The sequence below is a fragment of the Pteropus alecto genome, unplaced genomic scaffold, assembly GCF_000325575.1.
Source record: "Pteropus alecto unplaced genomic scaffold, ASM32557v1 scaffold145, whole genome shotgun sequence".
Lineage (NCBI taxonomy): Eukaryota > Metazoa > Chordata > Mammalia > Chiroptera > Pteropodidae > Pteropus > Pteropus alecto.
In genome coordinates, this window is record NW_006436285.1 from 703,185 (window position 1) to 724,080 (window position 20,896).

At 34.9% G+C, this 20,896-nt stretch overlaps 1 protein-coding gene across 1 annotated transcript in view; it reads right to left on the reverse strand.

Annotated features, from left to right (window-relative positions):
• ENOX2 (ecto-NOX disulfide-thiol exchanger 2) overlaps positions 1-20,896 on the reverse strand; it is a 91,281-nt gene that overhangs the window by 14,488 nt on the left and 55,897 nt on the right. The window contains 3 exon segments of the mRNA XM_015589861.1: positions 5,306-5,413; positions 7,451-7,632; positions 17,322-17,436. Coding sequence (XP_015445347.1) covers positions 5,306-5,413; positions 7,451-7,632; positions 17,322-17,436 — 405 coding nt within the window.

The following is a 20,896-nucleotide window of genomic DNA, read 5'->3' on the forward strand; positions in this document are numbered from 1 at the left end:
TCAGAGCACAGAATAAGAATACCATGTTTTTCCTACTTCGCATATGTATTTTGTAAACTGTTTTGAAAATTTCTTTTTATTAACTTCTAAAATGCCCCTAGGAGAAGTAAAAGCTAAAATAAATGAATGGGACTATATCAAACTAAAAAGCTTCTGCTCAGCAAGAAGAAACTTCAATAAGGTAAAGAGACAACCATCTGAATGGAAAAATATATTTGCCAGCAACGCCTCTTAAGGGCCTAATATCCAAAATATACAAAGAACTCATACAACTCAACAACAAGAAGAAAAGAGACGATCCAATCAAAAAATGAGCAGAGGACTTGAACAGACACTCTCCCTAGAGGACACACAAATGACCAACAAATATATGAAAAGATGTTTAACATCTCTAGCTATTAGGGAAATGCAAATCAAAACCACAATGAGATAACCATCTCACACCTGTTATAATAGCTATAATCAACAGGACAAGTAATAACAAATGCTGGAGAGGATGCTGAGAAATAGGAACCCTCATACACTGCTCGCAGGACTTCAAATTGGTACAGCCACTATGGAAAACAGTATGGACTTTCCTCATAAAACTAAGAATTGATCTACGATATGATCCAGCAATCCCTCTACCGGGTATTTACCTCAAAGACTTGAAAACTCATATCTGAAAATATATTTGCACAGTGATGTTCATAGCAACATTATTCACAGTTGCCAGGTCATGGAAGCAACCGAAGTGTTCTACGATACATGATTGACTAAAGAAGCTGTGGTACATATATACAATGGAATATTACTTAGCCATAAGAAGAGATGAAATACTGCCTTTTGTGACAATATGGATGGATCTTGAGACAATCTTGCTAAGCGAAATAAGCCAGACAGAACAACTTGAAAATCACATGATATCGCTTATATGGATATTAACCTAAAACAACAAATGAACAGGACAAACAAACAGAGACTCTTGGGCACAGAGTATAGACTAGAGTTTACCTGAGGGTAGGTGGTGGGGCATGGGGGGAATCAGATGGGTTAAAGTGAGTCATATGTGTGCTGACAGAAAGAAATCTAACTATGGGAGGTGAACACACAGTGTAAATATATATATGCCTACTGTTAAAGTGTACAGCTGAAACTTATCATATTTTGTTAACCAATGTCACCATGAAAAGTAAATTAATTAATTTAAAAAAAACTCACAAACAAAATTCCTGAACCAAATGGTTTCACAGGTGAATTTTACTAAACATTTAAAAAAGAATGAATTCCTATCGTTTTCAAATTATTTGAAAAAATTCAAGATATTGGAAGGCTCCCAACCTCATTTTATGAGGCCACCATTACTCTAATTCCAAAGCCAGGCAAACACATTATGAAGAAAAATTATAGCCTAAAATCCGTGATGAACATAGATGAAAAATTCCTCAACAAAATATTAGCAAAATTAATTCAGTTAGACATTTAGATCATACACCGTAATTAACTGGTATCTATCTTTGGGGTACAAGGTTGGTTCAATATATGCAATTCAATTAATGTGATACACTGCATTAATAAATTAAAAGATTTAAATTGTATGATCTTATTAATAGATGCAAAGAAGCATTTGACACATCCAGCATCCACTTCTGATAAAAAAGTTAGTAAAATGGGAATAGAGGGAACATACTTTGACATAATAAAGGACATATAGGAAAAACACTCAGCTAATATACTCAACAATAAAAAGTTAAAAGTGTTTTCCGTATGATCTAGAACAAGAAAAAGATGTCCACTTTCATCACTTTTATTCAACATTGTATTAGAAGTCCTAGCAAAAGCAATCAGAAAAGAAAAAGAAATAAAAAGCATCTAAATTGGAAAGGAAGAAGTAAAACCGTCATTATTTGCAGATGACATGATACTGTATAGAGAGAACCCTAAAGAGTCCACCAAAAAATATGTTAGAACTGATAAAATAATTCAGTGAAGTAGCAGGATACAAAATTAATATTCAGAAATCGTTTGCATTTTTATACACCACTAATGAACTAGCAGAAAGAGAAATTAAGAAAACAATCCCATTTACAATTGCATCGAAAACAGTAAAATTCTCAGGAATAATTTTAAACAAGTAGGTAAAAGACTTGTACTTGGAAAAGTGTAAGTCATTGAAGAAATAAATTGAAGAAGATACAAATAAATGGAAGCATATACTAGTTCATGGATAAGAAGAATTAATATCGTTAAAATGTCCGTACTACCAAAAGCAATAAATTATAGATTCCTTGCAATCTCTATCAAAACACCAATGGCATTTTTCAGATAACTAGAACAAATAATATTATAGTATTCAAAACGGCATGGTACTGGTGATGGCAATCTTAAAGAGTGAGTCTAAGGATAATGTCATTAGCATAATCCCAAGTCTATCTATAGTCTTCTGGGTTTATGCTCCATTTGATGTAAGAAGTGAAACAGCCATGTAGCAGCTCCGGGATATTTTAGAAACTCTGATAGTATGAGGAAAGTCCTGCTAAATAGAGCAACTTTAGCACTTTTCAATTAAAAGCTTGATAAATGAATTTCTCTGCAATTTTTTTAATGGCATTCACAAAACTGGAAAGTGAGTTGTTTTTCTGAAGTTGAAAAATTAAAAGCATATTGCAAGTGGTCTCCAGAAGAAAACACTTTCAATCATTTATTTCAACTACATCCAGGTTGCCAGTTCTTAATGGCACCCTTGGGTAAGTCACTATGCTGGCAAACACATGCAGAGCCTGTATGCATTGCATCTTCCTGAGCTGAGCACAGAAGATAAAGAGCATGAGCTCCTGTGGAACTGTAGAATTGTTGACTTCTGGCTCTTAGTCTAAGATCCTAATCTTCTCTTGCTTCTGAGACATTAAAACCAGGCAGTTCTGTAGAACAAATAATTGTAAAATTTATATGGAACCATAAAAGACCCTGAATAGCCATGGCAATCTTGGAAAAGAAGAATAAAATTGGAGATATCACTCTATCTGATATCAAACTATACTACAGAGCTATAATAATTAAAACAGCACGGTACTGACATAAAAAGAGACATATAGATCAATAGAACAGAATAGAGAGCCCAGAAATAAATCATGCCTATATGGTCATTCAATCTATGATGAAGGAGGCAAGAATATACAATGGAGGTAAAGACAGCTTACTTAAAAACTGGTGTTGGGAAAACTGGACAGACACATGCAAAAAATGAAAAGTGGACAACCTTCTTACACCATATACAAGAATCAACTAAAAATGGATTAAAGACTTAAATGTGTGAACTGAAACCATAAAACTCATAGAAGAAAACAGGCAGTAAACTCTCTGACATTGCTTTTAGTAATATTTTTTTTCTGATATATCTCCTCAGGCAAGGAAAAATAAAAAGAAAAAAGAAACAAATGGGACTACATCAAACTAAAAAGTGTCTGCAAAGCAAAGGAAACAACCATCGACAAAACAAAAAGACAACCTACTAATTAGTAGAAGTTATTTGTCAATGATATATTTTATAAGTAGTCAATATCCAAAAAAATTAAAAAGAATACAACTCCACACCAATAAAAGAAATAATCCAATTAAAAAATGTGCAGAAGACCTGAATAGGCATTTCTCCAAAGAGGACATACGAATGGCTAATAGACATAGGAAAAGATGCCGAATGTCACTAATCACCTGAGAAATGCAAATTAAAACCGCAATGAGCTATCACTTCACACCTATCAGCATGGCTATCATCAGTAAATCAGGAAACAAGTGTTGGCAAGGATGTGGAGAAAAGGGAACCCTCATGCACTGTTGATGGAATTGCAAATTGGTACAGCCACTATGGAAAACAGTGTGAAGGTTCCTTAAAAAATTAAAGCTAGAACTACCTTATGACCCAATAATTCCACTTCTGAGTATCTAGCTGAAGAAAACAAAAATACTAATTTGAAAAGATATATGTACTCCTTATGTTCACTGTAGTGCTATTTACAGTAGCCAAGCTATGGAAGCAAACTAAGTGTCCATCAATAGATGATTATATAAAGAAGAAGTGGTACATATATACAATGGAATATTACTCATACATAATAAAATGAAATCTTACTATTTATAATGATATGGATTGACCTAGAGATTATTATGCTAAGTGAAATAAGTCGCACAGAGAAATACAATATGATTTCATTTATATATAGAATCTAAAGAACAAAAGAGACAAAGTGAAAAGAGACTCATAGATATAGAGAACAAACCTGTGATTGCCAGATGGGAGGGGAGTTGGGCTGCTGAGTGAAAAATGGGAATGGATTAAGAAGTACAAATTGGTAGTTACAAAATAGTTACAGAGATGTAAAGTAAAGCATAGGGAAAATAGTCAACAATATTGTGATAACTTTGTATAGTGCCAGGTGGGTGTTAGACTAATTGGGGAGGTCACTTTGTAAATTATATGAATAGCTAACCGCTGTGCTGTACACCTGAAACTAATATTGAATGTCAACTCTAATTGAAAAATTAAAAAATAGGTAGTTCTGATCAGTAGGCCTTCCTTTCTAAGGGATAATTTTCAGTTGAATATTCGGGCTTAAAAGAAATTAGAGAGGTATAATGGAGACACCATCAGTAGGCTTTGCATACTTTAAATAGACAGGGCATCCCATTTATGGTTGTGATACATTAATCCATCCAGATGTTAGTAGACTCTCTTAGAGGTACTCACTGGTGGTTCTTACTGCTGCAGTTTCTCTTTAGGTAGTCCCATCTTGCTTTCCTTTTTGCTATCATCTAGCTTAAAATATTGTATTTCCTTGTTTGCTTTCCAAGATTTCCCTCCTTTCGGTTTTGGCTATTTCACCTGCAAGTGCTCATGATTACACTAGATGGAGGGTATGCAAAGAAATATCAGTGTTCTAGTTGTGTTTGTGTTTCTCTCTTCCTTTAGTGAAATGTTTAATTAAAGGTACTCTTCGTCACACCAGTTTTCTATGTTATTTTCTTGACAAGATGAAACAGGGATGAGGCGTCCACTCAGGTCTTCTCCAAGAGGGAAGACAGGAATTTTAGGGATGTACTGATATTTTATTAATTGAAAAGTACACTCTCTAGAACCCTTAGAAATGCCAAGGACTTATACTTAAAAACAGAGCCCTTGATTCGAGAATTACTCTGGATATGGGGCTTTTAATCCCCCATCAGCCAAACATTCCACATTGATTCTTATTGCAGTAACTTCCAGAGCATTTTGATTGTCACCGAAAATGGGGGCATGGCAAGAGAGTAGGTTCACTTAGGACTCATGTACCTTTTCTTTAAGATTTTCCAACATTTTTTCCACCTGTATCTTGTCATCTTTGATTTTTTCAAGTTCAGCTTCTTTCCTTTTGTACTCCTCTTGGACTTTGAGTAGATGCTACAGGAAAGGTCAAAGATAATAAAGTCTTAAGGAGTTGTACTTCACTTAAACACCCTGGCTGAAATTAGATATTAGGCTAGCCTGTCTCACTTTACCCTAGCCTACACAATCATTTCTCCATGTAGTTATACTAAAGGGAAAATCAAGATATTTTTCACTTAAGCTTATTTTATTTACCTTTTATGAACTTCCTTTGTATTTGTTCATATTTTAGAAAGAGTTTGAGAAACTGATCTAATCACTTAACTTTCCTATTACAGCCAGGGTAAGGGCAGGGTGCAGTGAATACTGTATAGACAATATCTTGATTGTTGCATGGAACTAAATGTTGCAAAGCATCCTTGCAAATAGCCATTTTCCAAGCCTAGTTTATGAAATTTGTTAAATACAAGTAGTAGGCAAGGAACTGGATTCATCATAATTAATTATTACAAAAAAATGTTATTTATTTAGCATCTAGCATGTGCCAAAGGTTTTCATATGCATGGTCTCATTTAAGATTCCCAATAACCCTATGATACATAATCCTGAGGCTTAGAGAGATTTAGTGGTTTGCTTAAGGTAATCCGAGTGGCAGAGTTGGGTTGACCTATGTTGGGTCAACCTCATAGTGCATGCTCTTAATCATCATATTAGACTACACATCTTTTGGGGATAATATGAAAGAAATTTTATTATTGTTTACAAAGCTATTTTCCAATTAAATGTAATCAAACTGAATGAAGTTAATTTTTTAGGAGGTAGAGACCTAATTGTTAGGTCTTTGAAGTGATGAAATAAAAAAAAAGTTCATCATTGCATTTAAGTAGCATTTAACTGTCCTTATGTGGAATGGTTTCAAAATCAAGGTAAGAGGGGAAACAACAAGAAAATGTTTCTGAAGTCTTGCTTTCCAGAAGCTTGCAAAAGACCCAAAAAGAAAGGCTAAAAGACCCAGTACAATTTTGACATTGTCAAAATTCTTTGAAGTCTAGCTGAGGAGATGCAATTTTTTAATGAAAAAAAACTCTCATGTAATTTACATGATCTAATTAAACTCCATGATGACAATAAAAAGTAATCATTATTTCACACATTTTGCTAATCAGAAAGGTGAAATATTAATGTGATATTGCTTGTCACATAGGAAGACAATGATAGTGAAGTAATATGAATATGGAGCTCTTATTTCCAGAAGAAAATTCCTGTTCACAGTTTGTGATTTCCAAAAAGCAATAAGCTTTGCTGTAGTTAATTTAAAGGCATACAATTAAAAAAAATATTGCACAATTTGAGTTGCAAGAAAAATGGCTGGTAGTCTGGCAAGACAAAGGAGAATAGTACCCTTACTCATAAGTACTACTCTTTTACTATAATTAGAACAGATATCTATTAAATTGTAGGCTCACTGTGGTGCTGGTTACATGAAACTTCTAGGTATTGAGCATCTACTATACAATGTTGTATTTAAATTAAATTACAGTTAGATGCAATTATTTACTTTTTATACTTAGAGTAATGTGCAGGTAAATTCATTCACTTAAATGATTGTGAAAACAAAACAGAAGAGCAAATTAATATTATGTACCCAAAGCATTGATACTTGAAAACCCATAACATCCTTGCTTTCACCTACACAAGTGTAGGATTCCTGGCACTCTTTATAAAAGGCTGTATTATTTAGCATTGTATCAATTTGATACTTAATCATCAGCACTTTTTCATATCTAAGTAATTAAGGTTCTTCATAAGGACTCTGAGGCCCTGTCCAGATCCCAAAGTACCTTCTGAAACATAAAGATTAGATTATGTTCAGTGTAGTTTTATTAAATAGTTTTCACTGAATGCTCATTCTTTGAAAACTGGTGATCCATTGCTAACTCTGTATTAATCAGAATATTTCGTTAACCACAACACATAATCCCTTCCTCAGCTATGCTAGAGAACTAGATATCAAGAAGAATAGAGATTTGCTATTTGCAGGGGCCCTTTTATAGGTGAGGAGCTGATGCTATCCTTTCAAAAAGCTCAGAAAACCAAAATGCTTTTCTTTACCTGTTGCATTCCTTGCAGGGCTTGTTGTAGGAGTTTCAGCTGCTGTTCCTTGTTTGGGTCATCTTCTCTGTGGACTTGGCCTTGTTCTTGTTTAAGCACTTCGACTTCATTCCTATAGGCATCGAGTTGCCAACGGAGGCTGTCAATTTCTTCCTTCAGTGCTTCTGCCTGTGATACTAAGGCTAAACAATCAATATAAAGTAGTAAAACCATATATCCAGATTATTTTGTGTTTCATCTTATTACCATGAAAGTGGCGTTTTAAATCGATGTGTATATAAAGCTTCTCAATGAGAAACTTTAGGTCTGCTGGCTATGGCAGCAAGAGATGGACACGAAAGCATACAAGCCCATTTTTGTAAATGAACACAGGATTCCAACACATGAAAGTCCTCATTATGTTTCATATGCTTCACCTCAATTATAGCTAAGGTATTTCCAGAGAACTTCAGTTACTTTTATTTGAAAAGCAGTAAATGATAATAACCCTATAATAATAAAATATAGTGCTAATTGTCTTGAACTGATGACTGCCCACACAATACTTCTGATGAAAGCTGTTTTTTAAAAAATGTAGCCTTGATGGGTCTTACAAAGGAAAGGTAAATGTCAAAATTAAGACACATCACTTCAGTTCTGGGATTAATTTAGAAGTCGCCACTCTATTTTAACAACAAGGAAAAAACTGAACAAATTGAAAAATCAATAATTCTTCTTAGATCCATCAGAGGAGTGAAGTAACAGGGCAAATGACTATCCCCCAAAACAGAGATAGAGGAGACTACAGAGATTGCAATTTACCAAACCAGAAACCCATGTGTAAAACCTCCACAGGAACAAATGCCAAGGGAGGAAAATCTAAACTTAATTGAGTAATTGCTGGAGGCTCAGTATGGACAAGTCTGAGAGTTAAAAAGTCCATGGGGACCCAGTCATAGTAAGTTTTATCTCAACCAAGTCCTCAGAATAAATATCAGAGAAAAACTCCTCTTGTACTTCCCGCAGGGCTGAGGGGAAGGAATCACTTTGAAAAATGCCAGAGCACTCTGTTCTTCAAAAAATGTACCTGCATGTAATGAGACTATCAAAAGAGAAAGAAAGAGAGAAAGGAAGCAATAATGACTGAAAATTTCCTGAAGTTAATGTCAGACACCAAATCACAGACCCAGGAAACTCAGAGAATATCTACAAGATAAATATCAAAAAAATTAGACCTGAACAGATATGCCAATGACAAGGAAGCATCATCATATGTCACCATATGTTATTAGTGAATTATAAATCACAAATTTAAACAACAATGTGATATCATTATACTCCTATTAGAATTGCCAAAATCCAAAACAAAGACAATACTAAGTGCTGGCAGGAATGTGGAACAAACAAGAATCACCCTTCACTGTTGATGGGACTTCGAAATGGTGTAGCAACTTTGGAAGACAGTTTGGCAATTCCTTATAAAATTATACATACTCATACCATAGGATCAAGCAATAATTCTCCTTGGTTTTTACCCAGGTGAACTGAAAACATGTCTCCACAAAAACCTACACATGGATTTTAAAGCAGCTTTATTCACGATTGCTAAAACTTTATTAGGTTAATGGATAAACAAATTGTGGTACATCCAGACAATGGAATATTACTCAGTGCTAAAAAGGAGTGAGCTATCAAACCATGAAAAGACCTAAAGGAAAAATAAATGCATATTACGAAGTGAAAGAAACCAATTGAAAAAGCTACATGGTATATAATTTTGACTATATGACATTCTGGAAAAGACAAAACTATGGATACGGTAAAAAAGATCAGTGGTTTCCAGGGATTAGATGGAGAGGGAAGAGTGAATAATAAGAACACAGCGAATTTTTAGGACAGTGAAACTATTCTGTATGATACTGTAATGATGGATACATACATTTTGAATATTTGTCCAAACACATAGACTGTACAACTCCAAGAGTAAACTCTAATGCAAACTATGGACTTTGGGTGATGATAATGTATTTATTTATTGCAACAAATGTATCCCTGTGGTGTGGGATGTTAATGGGAGAGATGGTGAGCAGGGAGTATTTGGGAACTCTCTGTACTTTCTGTTCAGATTTGTTGTGAACCTAAAACAGCTTTAAAAATTAAAGTTTATTAATTTAAAAAACTAATGCACATAGGAAAATCTAGGTTAAATTTAATTATTTATGGTTATGGCACATTTTTCAAGGTCAAAAATTATAAAAGCTATTCTAAGATTTTCTTTCAACAAACATTTATTGAGTTTCAGGCTTATGACTATGGTAAAAAAAGAGATTCTGCTAATCTTTATTGTTTATATTCCAAATTAACGGAAACATTTAAAGTTTATTTCTTTTTTGATTCTTAACAGAGCATAAAGCCCAGAAAAGAGACATTATCAAAATGGCTTAAAATTAAAAATCTGCAACTAAATGTATAAGAATATTAAAGGTGTAAATTTTGTGAATTTTGTCAGCTACCTATGAGGAGGGACTTTGGGTAGAAGAAAGTAATGGAAATAAAATCTTCAAGATTATTAGTTATAATAATCTAAATAATTTAGTTATAATAATCTAAAGGGAGACTTATAAAGGGATTTCAAAGACAAGATTCATCTTCTACATAATGAATAGAAAGAAGGTTTGATTTACAAATATATAGAAGAAACCATATCCTGAAGGTAAAACATTTCCTATTCTTAAAAAGGAAGTTGCCTCTAGGGAGGTGCTAGATTTAAGTCAATGCCTTTAACCAGAGGGTTCTGGTGAGAAATATTTTCTGGTAGTGTTGAAACATGCTCTCAGTGCCCACATTTGTGTTCTGTGTATGACCATGCAATTATCCTGATATGGTAGTTTTAACCCTTACATTGAAAAAAATTACTAAAGACTATTGGCATGACACATTCATTTTATGTTGGTTTTATTACTGATTTTAATTCCTGTTCTAATTATGCAGATACTGTATCTTTGACGAGAAAGCTGTCAGAGACTTGAATTCTTAGCACTCTAAATAATAGCTATCCTTGCTGTCTCTCCCAGCAGCTGGGATACTTATCAACAGACAGGCATGTTCTTAATCATCACAACACCAAAAGAAGACACTAAAAGTGAAGATGAGTGTATAGAGGAAAGTTTATATAAAGAGGGACATTAACTATCTGCCATACAGATAACTAAAATATTTAATTTGCTTGCTGGGTCAGTACCGAGGATAGAATCTAGCTCAATAATCTTGAGCTAGAGTTTAGCTGAATAGCACAGAGGTTACTCTGTAGATCAAGTGACTGCTGCAGATGGACAGTTATTTATTTCTGCTTTGGTTTGCATGTTTTTCCTCTGGCAAGCCACGTGGCTCAACAGAAAATAGTGATATTTCATCTTCCTCTTTTTGTTTCTTCTTGCAAAGCAGGCCAGTAATTGTGCTCAAATCCTAGAAGTCATGTGGAGAAACATGGAAAGGAAAAGATCTAGGAGAATGGTTAGAGGGATATTCTTCAGTTTAAATGTGAAAATATTTTCCCTCTGAGAAAATGAGAAAAAAAAAATGAACAGAGATGGATACCTGCAGCCAAGTAGGAGGAGATAATAATCTCCTCAGTTTGGAACTGTCACTAAGCAAAAGAAAATGTAATCTCCTATAATGCTATGAGGGGACCTAACTTACAAAATGTATTTCCTGCTCTCTGAAATGAGAGTTTTTTTTGTCATTTTAATGAGGACACCAAGTCTTTAGTTTTACAGACTTAATACTAATCGAGCCTATTTCTGAAGCTGGAGATCTTTGTACATTGCTAGAACATTGAAAAGTTCAATATTACCTTTTAATAATATGTTTGAGTAGGTGAATCCATCAGTCCTGATACTAAAGAGTATAGTACATAGAATTTAATCATATCCTGTCATCATTAGTTCTTGGTTTCTCCTTTTTGATTATTTCTTATGTGGGAAAAATATTCTCCTTAAGAGGATTGCTTCTCAGATTTGAAGGCTGCCAGTTCATCATGGCAATATAAAAGTATGAAGGCAGCTGTGAACACCTTTTTTAGAGGAGTCAGTCAGAGAAAAATCTCAGACATGTTTTTCTGTAACAAAAGATCTAAAGGGATTTTGTGCCATTAAAAAATTAATGCCTGTTTCTTTAATAGTACAAAAAAAGAAACAAAAATATTTAATGGGAGTGAATCCAGTGAGTCGGCCACCCTTACAAAACCACATTACAAGAGATGCTAAAAAAAGTTACCAAATTTTAGAAGGAAGATGCTAAAAAATGTTTCCAAATTATAGAAGAAAAATGTTTAACATTTCTTTCAAGGTTCATTAAAATTTTGAGCTGGAATGATTCACTATGAGAATTGTGAAAAAGAACAAAGAGTGAGAAGAAAGAGAGAGAGATGATTTGAGCATAATCCATTGGGAGAGGTTGCAGGCCAGTTCAGGCAAAATCTCAAGTGAGTTCCCTGACTTTACAATGCCTTGCTTTTCTTTCCTCTGCAGGTCATTACTCCAAATAAGGCTGTAGCAGCATACATGCACCTCACTGTTTCTCCTCTGAGATCTCTAAATTCCTCTCTCAAACACAATATCCTCATTTGAGTTATTTCACCAGCCCTCATCACCCTGAGACTCTGCTCTCTTTCCTTCTGGAACCTTTAATTTCTTGGAGTGGCCAACTTCACCCAGTCCATTAACTGCTATCTTACTAAACAGAGTCCACTGTAGATTGTTAAGTTCCCTGTATTCCTTCATCCTCCTGAAAACCTTTGGCCAGGCTTATCATGCCAATCCTTAACTGATGGTCACTTGACTCAACTTTCTTTGCTCCTTATCCTGGGCTGCAGAAGACTGTTATAGGAAGTTACAGAGATGGCATTCCTAGTCAATACAGACTCATGTTGGTCCTTGCTGATGGGTCTCTCACCTCTCACTGATTTCTTCCTTCTGTACTTCCATGCAAATACTCCTAGAATATTTATTCCAGATATGCTCGCTCCTCATGGTCTCATTTCTGAATCATTTTTCTAATTAATGGATGACTGATCTCTTGCTATATAGAGAATCATGAGCTGCATGTATACTTTTAGCCTCACTTCTCTTATCTCACAGGAAGAACATCAACATTGAGATCTAGTTTCTTAAGCTTTTAATTGGAACCAAGTGATAACTAAAACATGTAGCTGATTTTGATAAAAACTGAGCACCTGCTTACTGGCTCACAATGAGCAAGATTTCTGCAGTTGAGTACTACAGAAGTGAGATAACAAAATTAGATATAATCTAGGGGAAGAAAAATGCACAAAAGTCCTTGAAATAAAATGAATTGAAACCTTCTAGGAGAAAAGCTATTTGGTAAGCTCCATTAACTCTATTGTAGATAGCTTTTTTTGACCAAGCAGCATCCTGACATGTGGAACAGGAAAGAAAATAGCTATAAGATGATATATCAGGGGATTTCTAGTCTCTAAGTGAGTAAGATTCTGTGCAGTAGCCAATACAACTTTAAACTCAAAAGAAATAAGGAAACAAAATGCAATTATATAACGCTAGTAAGTGCATTCAATCTGAATCTCCTATACAGCTTTCCTCCTCCATTAACTACTCAAACTCAGAGATTTATCAAGTGGTGCTCAAACTTATGGTTGCATTCATTTCAAGGTAATACTGGATTAACATTGTAAACAATACTGCAGATTCTGAGGTGGAGATAATCTTACAAGTCAAAGACTAATCATTTACAAAACATTCTGGCTAAGCACTTAAATAATTTTAATAGCTCAATTATTATTAAACTTTTATTTATTTTGGTTATAAGTTTATAGAATGTGGTTGTAGTAATTAGTTCACTTTTCTGAAAATACCAACTATTCACTGATTTCAAAGGGTTTATTCATATATATGTAGGTTTGAATGTTTAGGAATCTAACATATGGCATAAATATATGAAATTCAGATGTAGCAGCTAACAAATGCCTTTTAAAAAGTTTAACTGGGATAGGGAAAAAAATGATGTAGATGATAGAGGCTCTGTTCACCTCTCTGGCGACCAAATCAAAGTTGTGACAGAAACAAGGAGCAGCAGCAAGGAAAACTCCTAGGATCTAGATGAACAAGCCATACAACTAGGGAGAAATCCAAGAAAGCACCCTGCAACAGCAGAAGGTAGAACTGGGCGAGGACGCTGGGCTGCCTGGTCTCGAGCGGTTGAGTGAGACAAAGGCTGCGGCACTGGCAGCAGCAGAAAGGGGCCGAATCTGCAAGCTGATTTTCACGGACATGGACCTGCTTGCTCTGAGCACCAGTACTGATTGGGCTGTGTGCAGGGGACACCAGGGACTTACAGGGAGACATTGTTGGAGTGAGGGGCGAGGCAAGACTAACTCTGTACAGAAGTGCCAGTGGTATTCATTATTCCCTGTTGAGCCCTCCCCTCTTCCAGTACACAGACACAGCACCGCTATAGCTGTGTCATCAACAAATTGGATAATAGCGGTCACTCTGCCCAGAAAATTCCTTGAAACCCAGTCTCCCCCAACTCACAGCCCCACCCAAGCCACATCCAGGTGTGTCCTCAGTAAGTCAGGTGCTCCTTGCTGAACAGCACTTAGACTCACACTGGAGGCTGCTGGCCTTGGTTTCTGGAATGGCCTTTTGAGGCACCTATAACCATAGAATCCGTGGATTGCTTGCTGAATCTTAACAGGTGGCCCCAGAGGGGCACAGGCTAGGGCTAAATTTGGCCTGCAGCTGAACCTCTCTCAGGATTGTGCCACTAGTCACCTTCTTCACAAATCCACACTAATAAGACTGGAAGACTTAGGAGCTTTGCTTAGTACATAGAAACAGACACAGAAAGGCAGCCAAAATGGAAAGACAAAGAAGCAGAAACCATATGAGAGAACAGAATGGAGATCCAGAAATAATAGAATCAAGCAATCTAACAGATGCAGAGTTCAAAACACTGGTTATAAAGATTCTCAATGAACTTAAGGGAAGTGTAGATGAGTTCAGTGAGAACTTCAACAACAATATAAAAAACATAAAAATAGAAATGGAAATTATAAAAGAGAACCAATCTGAAATGAAGAACACATTATCTGAGATGAGAAGTATATTAAATAGCATAAACAAAGTGAATAAAGAAGAGGACCGAATGACCTATATAGAGGATGGGGAAGCTAAGACTCTCAATCAGAATGGCAAGAAAAAGGAAGCCAAGACTATAATACTAATTTAAGGAGCCCATGGGACACTTTTAAAGGTAAAAATATCCATGTCATAGAAGTACCTGAAGAGAGAGAACAAGATGTTGAATATATATTTGAAGAAATAATGATGGAAAACTTCCCTAACCTGGTGAAGGAAATAAACATGCAACCTCAGAAAGCTTAGAGCATCTCCAAAACCGGGAACCCAAAGAGGCCCACACCAAGACACATCATCATTAAAATACCAAAGGTTAAACACAAAGAGAGAATCTTAAAAGTAGCAAAAGAAAAGCACTAATTACCTACTAGGGAGCACCCATAAAACTGGCAGCTGATTTCTAAAAAGAAACTATGTAGGACAGAAGGGCTTGACACAAAATATTCAATGCGATAAAGACCCAGGATCTGCAACCAAGAATACTTTATCCAGCATAGCTATCATTTAGAGTTGAAGGACAGATAAAGAGCTCCCCAGACAAAAGTAAGTTAACGGAATTGATCACCACCAAGCCAGTATTACAGGAAAAAATGGAGAGACTTCTTTAAGAAGAAAAAATACAAAAGACTCACTTCATATTAAAAGACACATGTAGACTAAAAGGAAGGAGATGGAATAAGATATTGCTTTGATGAACCTAGGAGATATTTAAGTCAGACAGAGAGAGATGAACCCTATATGATTTCACTTATATGCAGTATCTAAGGAATAAAAAAAACAAACTAATCAAAAACAGACTCACGAATATAGTGGACAATTTGGTGATGGATAGAAGGGATGGGGTTTGGGGGGCTGGGAGAATGAGGTGAAGGATTAGCTGATGAATGGTTACAGGGATGGGGAGCACAGCATAAGGAAAGCAATTAGCATTAATACGTTGGCTAGTTGGAGAAGGGAGGGAAGGAACAATTGAGGGGATCATTTTACAAACTATATAAATTTCTAACCAATGTACTATATACTTGAAACTAATTAAAATAAATAAATTAATAAAAAAACCTGAAAGTCTGACTTGGTAGTTTTCTTTCTTTACAAGTTTCTGTTTATGGAATGAAGATTCTAGGACTACTTAAGTGGCTATAGAGCTTAGAATTCAATATGTAAGTACTGGAACTGAGAAATCCTGATTTTCATTATAACCATTCTAGTTTCTGTCTCTGTCTGTCTCTGTATCTTTGTCTCACTCTGTCTCTCTGTCTCTGTCTCTGTCTCAGTCTCTCTCTCTTTCTCTCTCTCTCTCTCTCTCTCTCTCTCTCTCTCTCTCTCTCTCTCTCACACACACACACACACACACACATACACACACACACCCCTAAGCACACACATGGTAGGGACAGTATACTACCATATCTTCAATGTCTAGCACAGTACTTGGCATGCAATAGTTATTAAATGAATAAATGAATTCATTTAACCATCACAAAATCACATTTAGAGTTTTTTATAATATACTTCTTACAAGTGTGGAAGCTGAGGCTCAGTGGGAAAGAAGTCCTTCCTATGTCAAGAAGAACAGAGCTGGGACTAAAACTCAAGTATTCTAACTTTAAGTCCAGTGATTTGTCCACTGTACATTACAGACTCCTAAGATTGTTTGGAAATATTTATCTGAAAACACTGGTCTTTTGGCTGATATTTTAATCTCCCCCATGGTCATCTCCCCTCCAAAATGGTTTATTATGAAATCAAAGAGTGCTGTGCTATATCGTTAAATAGGTTTGCTTTATGAGCTCCACTGGGGACCCATACCATGGCTTCTGTCTCACAGTGAGTCCTGAACATATTAGGTGAGAGCAAAAGCCTTTACCCAGACAAGTCTTTATTGACTCCTGTTTGGTTCCCAGTAAACCCCCAAGTAACCACAATGGAAGGCAGAAAATAGATAGACTCATATATTGTAGATATTTCCCTTTAGTTTGTAGATTCTCTTTTAAATTTTAATTTTTAAAGAAATAATTACTTTTATGCAGATAAATTTATCAAAAATACATTTTGTTATTTTTATCTTTGGAGATTCTCATCACAAATTATTTAACCAACTCCTATATTTTCCAGAATTTCTTTTGTTATATGCATTTTTTTTACATTTGAATTTCAAATCCATCTGTTATTAATTTTGGTGTAAGGTATAAGAGATGTAAGGATCTAACTATTTTTCCTAAAAGTTTGGTTAGTTGCCTATTTATGCATAAGCTCTCTTCTGATTTCTATTGTAGAGCATATTATCAATAAATCCATAACCACGTATAGTGTCAGGTGGGTACTAGACTAATTGAGGAATTACTTCATAAATTATATAAATGTCTAACCATTATGCTGTACACCTGAAACTAATATAAAATAATATTGAATATCAACCTTAATTAAAAGATAAAAATTAAAAAATCCAAACAAAATATAGGACAATGATTCCTAATGTCCAGTGCTCCTAGGAAGAGAAAGTCCAGTTTTAATTCGGTACTGTGGTGGAAGATAGAGACTAAATGGAGATCAGTTTGAATATATATATAGTTATATATATGTATATAACCTCACCAATTATTTCTAGATGGTTTCAGTCTGATAGATGTGTGCCCATAACTTACTGGATATTGATGATTTTAAAATGTTATCCTTGCAAGTAGATGTTAAATAAATCAAAGCAGAATTATCTTTACCTGATTCCTCAGTTTCTTTTGTTTCTGTTGTTTCTTCTATTTCATCATCAGACATCTCCATTTCTTCTTCTCTTCTGATTCCCATTAATTCCTCATTATGTATGTTATGAATTTCCTAAAGTTAAAAGGTACGCTTTTTAGGTGGGAAAGCCTTGACAATGTTGAGAAAATGAACAGAGGTAGAGATAAGACAAAGCAGATTTTCTGACATATAACAAAATTTCAGAATACTCTTAAGGTAAAGGCAAAGGAGCATGTTGAGGCTGAAATCATCTCAATAGAACTTTGTACACTCTGTCTTGCATAACGCTTTCTTTCCATATCCAGACTCTGGTCATTGGTGAATTCTTATATCTCTTCCATGTAAGAAAGTGCTGTTGGTCATGTTAAGTCTCTCACCTCTTACATGGACTTCTGGGCTTTCCTTTAAGGTTTCTGCCATTTTCACCCTCCCGTGTCAAGTCTTTTGATTTGACTGCTTTCCATCCTCTTCCCTCTCCATTACAGCCTTGCTCAACAGAACTCTTAATCGAACATTTGTAGGTTTAAAAGTTACAGCAAAAATGAGCTGTCAGGAGTGAGTTTTTACCAGATCACCCCTTCCATAGATAAAAACTATACTTTTGAACAAAACACAAAATCGAACTAAACCAAACCCCTAACTACTTGATGCCATTGGAGAATGAACAAATGCAGAAATATTCTGAAGAGGAACTGACACTTGGAAGAAGAGTGTGGTTTCCCAATTTTTAAGGACCTTTTAATCTGAGAGCAGACCATAATTATCACCTCACGGGGTGGCTAAATTTTTAATTGAAAACTCAGTCTTTATATTATAAAGAAATCAATAAATGAGTTTAGGGCAACCATAGCCACTGAAAAATGAGAGAGAGAGAGAGGAGGGGGGGAGGAGATATTCAAATTCTGTGTATAAGATTGGTTCAAATTTCTGCATGACTCCTGGAGCACAAGGCAGACTGCAAACAGCACAGCTAAGGCTAAAAGAACTGAACTGAGATTTGAGCTGCTATTTAAGAGAAAGAAGTTTTAGCTTAAACATAATGGAGTAAATTGACCATTAAATCGAAGGAAAAAAAGTCAACATTTTTTGGAAGAACATAAGAGAATCCAGAGACTTAAAAGCAAAATATTCACAATATGTAGGAAAAGCTCCAAATTTCTAGACATACAAAGAATTAGGATGATATGACCAATTTTCAAGAGAAAAGACAACAGACTAAACTTGAAATGAACCAGATATGGCATTTAGCAGACAAGGAATTAAAGCAGCTATTATAATTATCTTGATGATGTAAAAAAGGTGCTCATGATAACTGAAAAGATAGGAAATCTTAGCAGAGAAATAGAAACTTTTAAAAGAGCCAAATGTAAATTCTAAAACTAAAAAAATACATTATCTGAAGATATCTGAAATAAAAGCAGTTGGATGAGCTGAACAGTAGAATAGGGATAACAGAATAAACAGAACTAAAAAAAAGAACACAATAAGAATTTATCCAATCTGAAGAGTAGAGAGAAACTAACTGGCATCACAGAAAAAGGAGAGATTAAATGATTCAAAATCTTTGAAGAAAAAATAGTTGAAGGTTTCTCAAATTTGATGAAAGACATTAATATACATATTCAAATAACTCAGTGAACCCAAGCAGGATATATGTGAAAAAAAAGTGTGTCTAGAACCACCACAGTAAAACTGCTGAAAACTAAACACAGAGACTCTTTAACTCTTTAAACTTATCGTGATATTCATTTCACAATATATGTAAGTAAAGTAATTATGCTGTACACCTTAAACTTATACAGTGGTATATGTCATTCATATCTCAATAAAACCAGGAAAAAATATTCAAAGCATCCAGAAAAAAAATCACACATTATATGCAGGGGAACAACAATTTGAATACTTTAATTTTTTTTTCAGAAACAACAAAGGCCAGAAGTTAGAGGAACACCATTTTTAAAGTCCAAGAAAAGAATAAAAATATCAATTTATTCAGAGTTCTATATTCAGAGAAAAAAATCGTTCAAGAATGAAAATGAGATATATTTTCAGACAAATGTAAACACAAGAATTTGTTACCTAAAGACTTACACTATAAGAAATACTGAAGAACATTTTTCAGGCTAAAGGAAAGTGCTACCAGATGTAAAGGCAGCTTTTCAGGAAGGCATGAAAAACATAAGAAATGATCAAGATCACACTGGAAGTCATTTTCTCAAAAAGAGTAAATGTGAGAACTGTGTATTTTGGAACAGCTTGCAATCATTTAGAGGCCACTTGATACCTCTTAAAGGCTCCTCAGTACTGAGCTGAGAATTCCTTGCCTAGGTTAACCCCAAATGGGCCATAATACAGGAAATATCTAAAATTATCTGGTGAAAATTACCTCCATTTAGGGGAATTATAAGTATTTTAAATGGATTTATTAATAATTAATGCCATAGTTAATCACTAAACTAATGTCCTCCTTTTTTATTCTTTTTATCAGGAAAAATAATGATTTCTATATTGAGTTAAGTTTTCACTAAAGATAAATAAAAGTACCATCTAAAAAGTGAGATATTCAGTGTTATCACTGAATTTAAGAGGTAAAAGAAAAATAGAAGTAGTAGAATATAGAAATACTAACAGTATCTTTTGTGTGATGCAGGGACATTACTTAAAATAGAAGAAAATAATGACTTGCTTGAGAAAAATGAACTTTAAAGGACTGTGTCAAGAGAGAGATTTGCTATGTTTTATTCAAACTCGTTGTGCAGAGAAAAATAAAGGAATTACTCATTTCTAAGAATTCATTCCATCTCAGGATTCTGGGTTTCAGTTATTATCAAAGTGCTGTTATCAAAGTGCCATTCCTGAAAAGGTGATTCTTATGAGGTATGACACTAGTAAATTCAAATAGTGTACAACATACTGCATCAGGAAGTCGTGGCTCTCTTAGTTGACTAACAAAAATTTGGACTGTCAGAGGGTATAAGCAGAGACCAATTCTCAATTCACAAACAATAACCTTGGGAAAGTTATTGTGTTTTTCAGAAGAGTAAATTGTATTCCTTCTAAGGAAATGTTATGAGGCAGGAAGATCTAACTGTGAGCTGAGACATGCCCTGTAGCTCCTCAGCATTAACAAAGCATCTTTCTGCTTCTTAGAAGCATAAAAAGTTTAATAGCTAAGTGATACAGTTTATCTAGAGGTCATTTACATCTTTAAAATTATCCCTAGAAATATAACAGGCCTATGGGCAAACTTTATCTCAAAGCCTCAAAGTACTTCAAGAACAAACGTTACTAGTTTCTTTAGTAGATAGTGAAATGAGGGTAAGAAAAGCTAAGGGGAACTTGCTCTAAATTAATCAGTTAGGGACGTGGTTCCATAGCGTAGCGTTTAGCATGTCTGCTTTACACACAGAAGGTCCTGGGTTCACACCCCAGTGAAGCCCTTGTCTATGGTCTATGGCCATGCCGCCCTGAACAAGCCCGATGTCTGATCTCAGAAGCTAAGCAGGGTCGGGCCTGGTTAGTATTTGGATGGGACACCACCGAGGAAGACCAG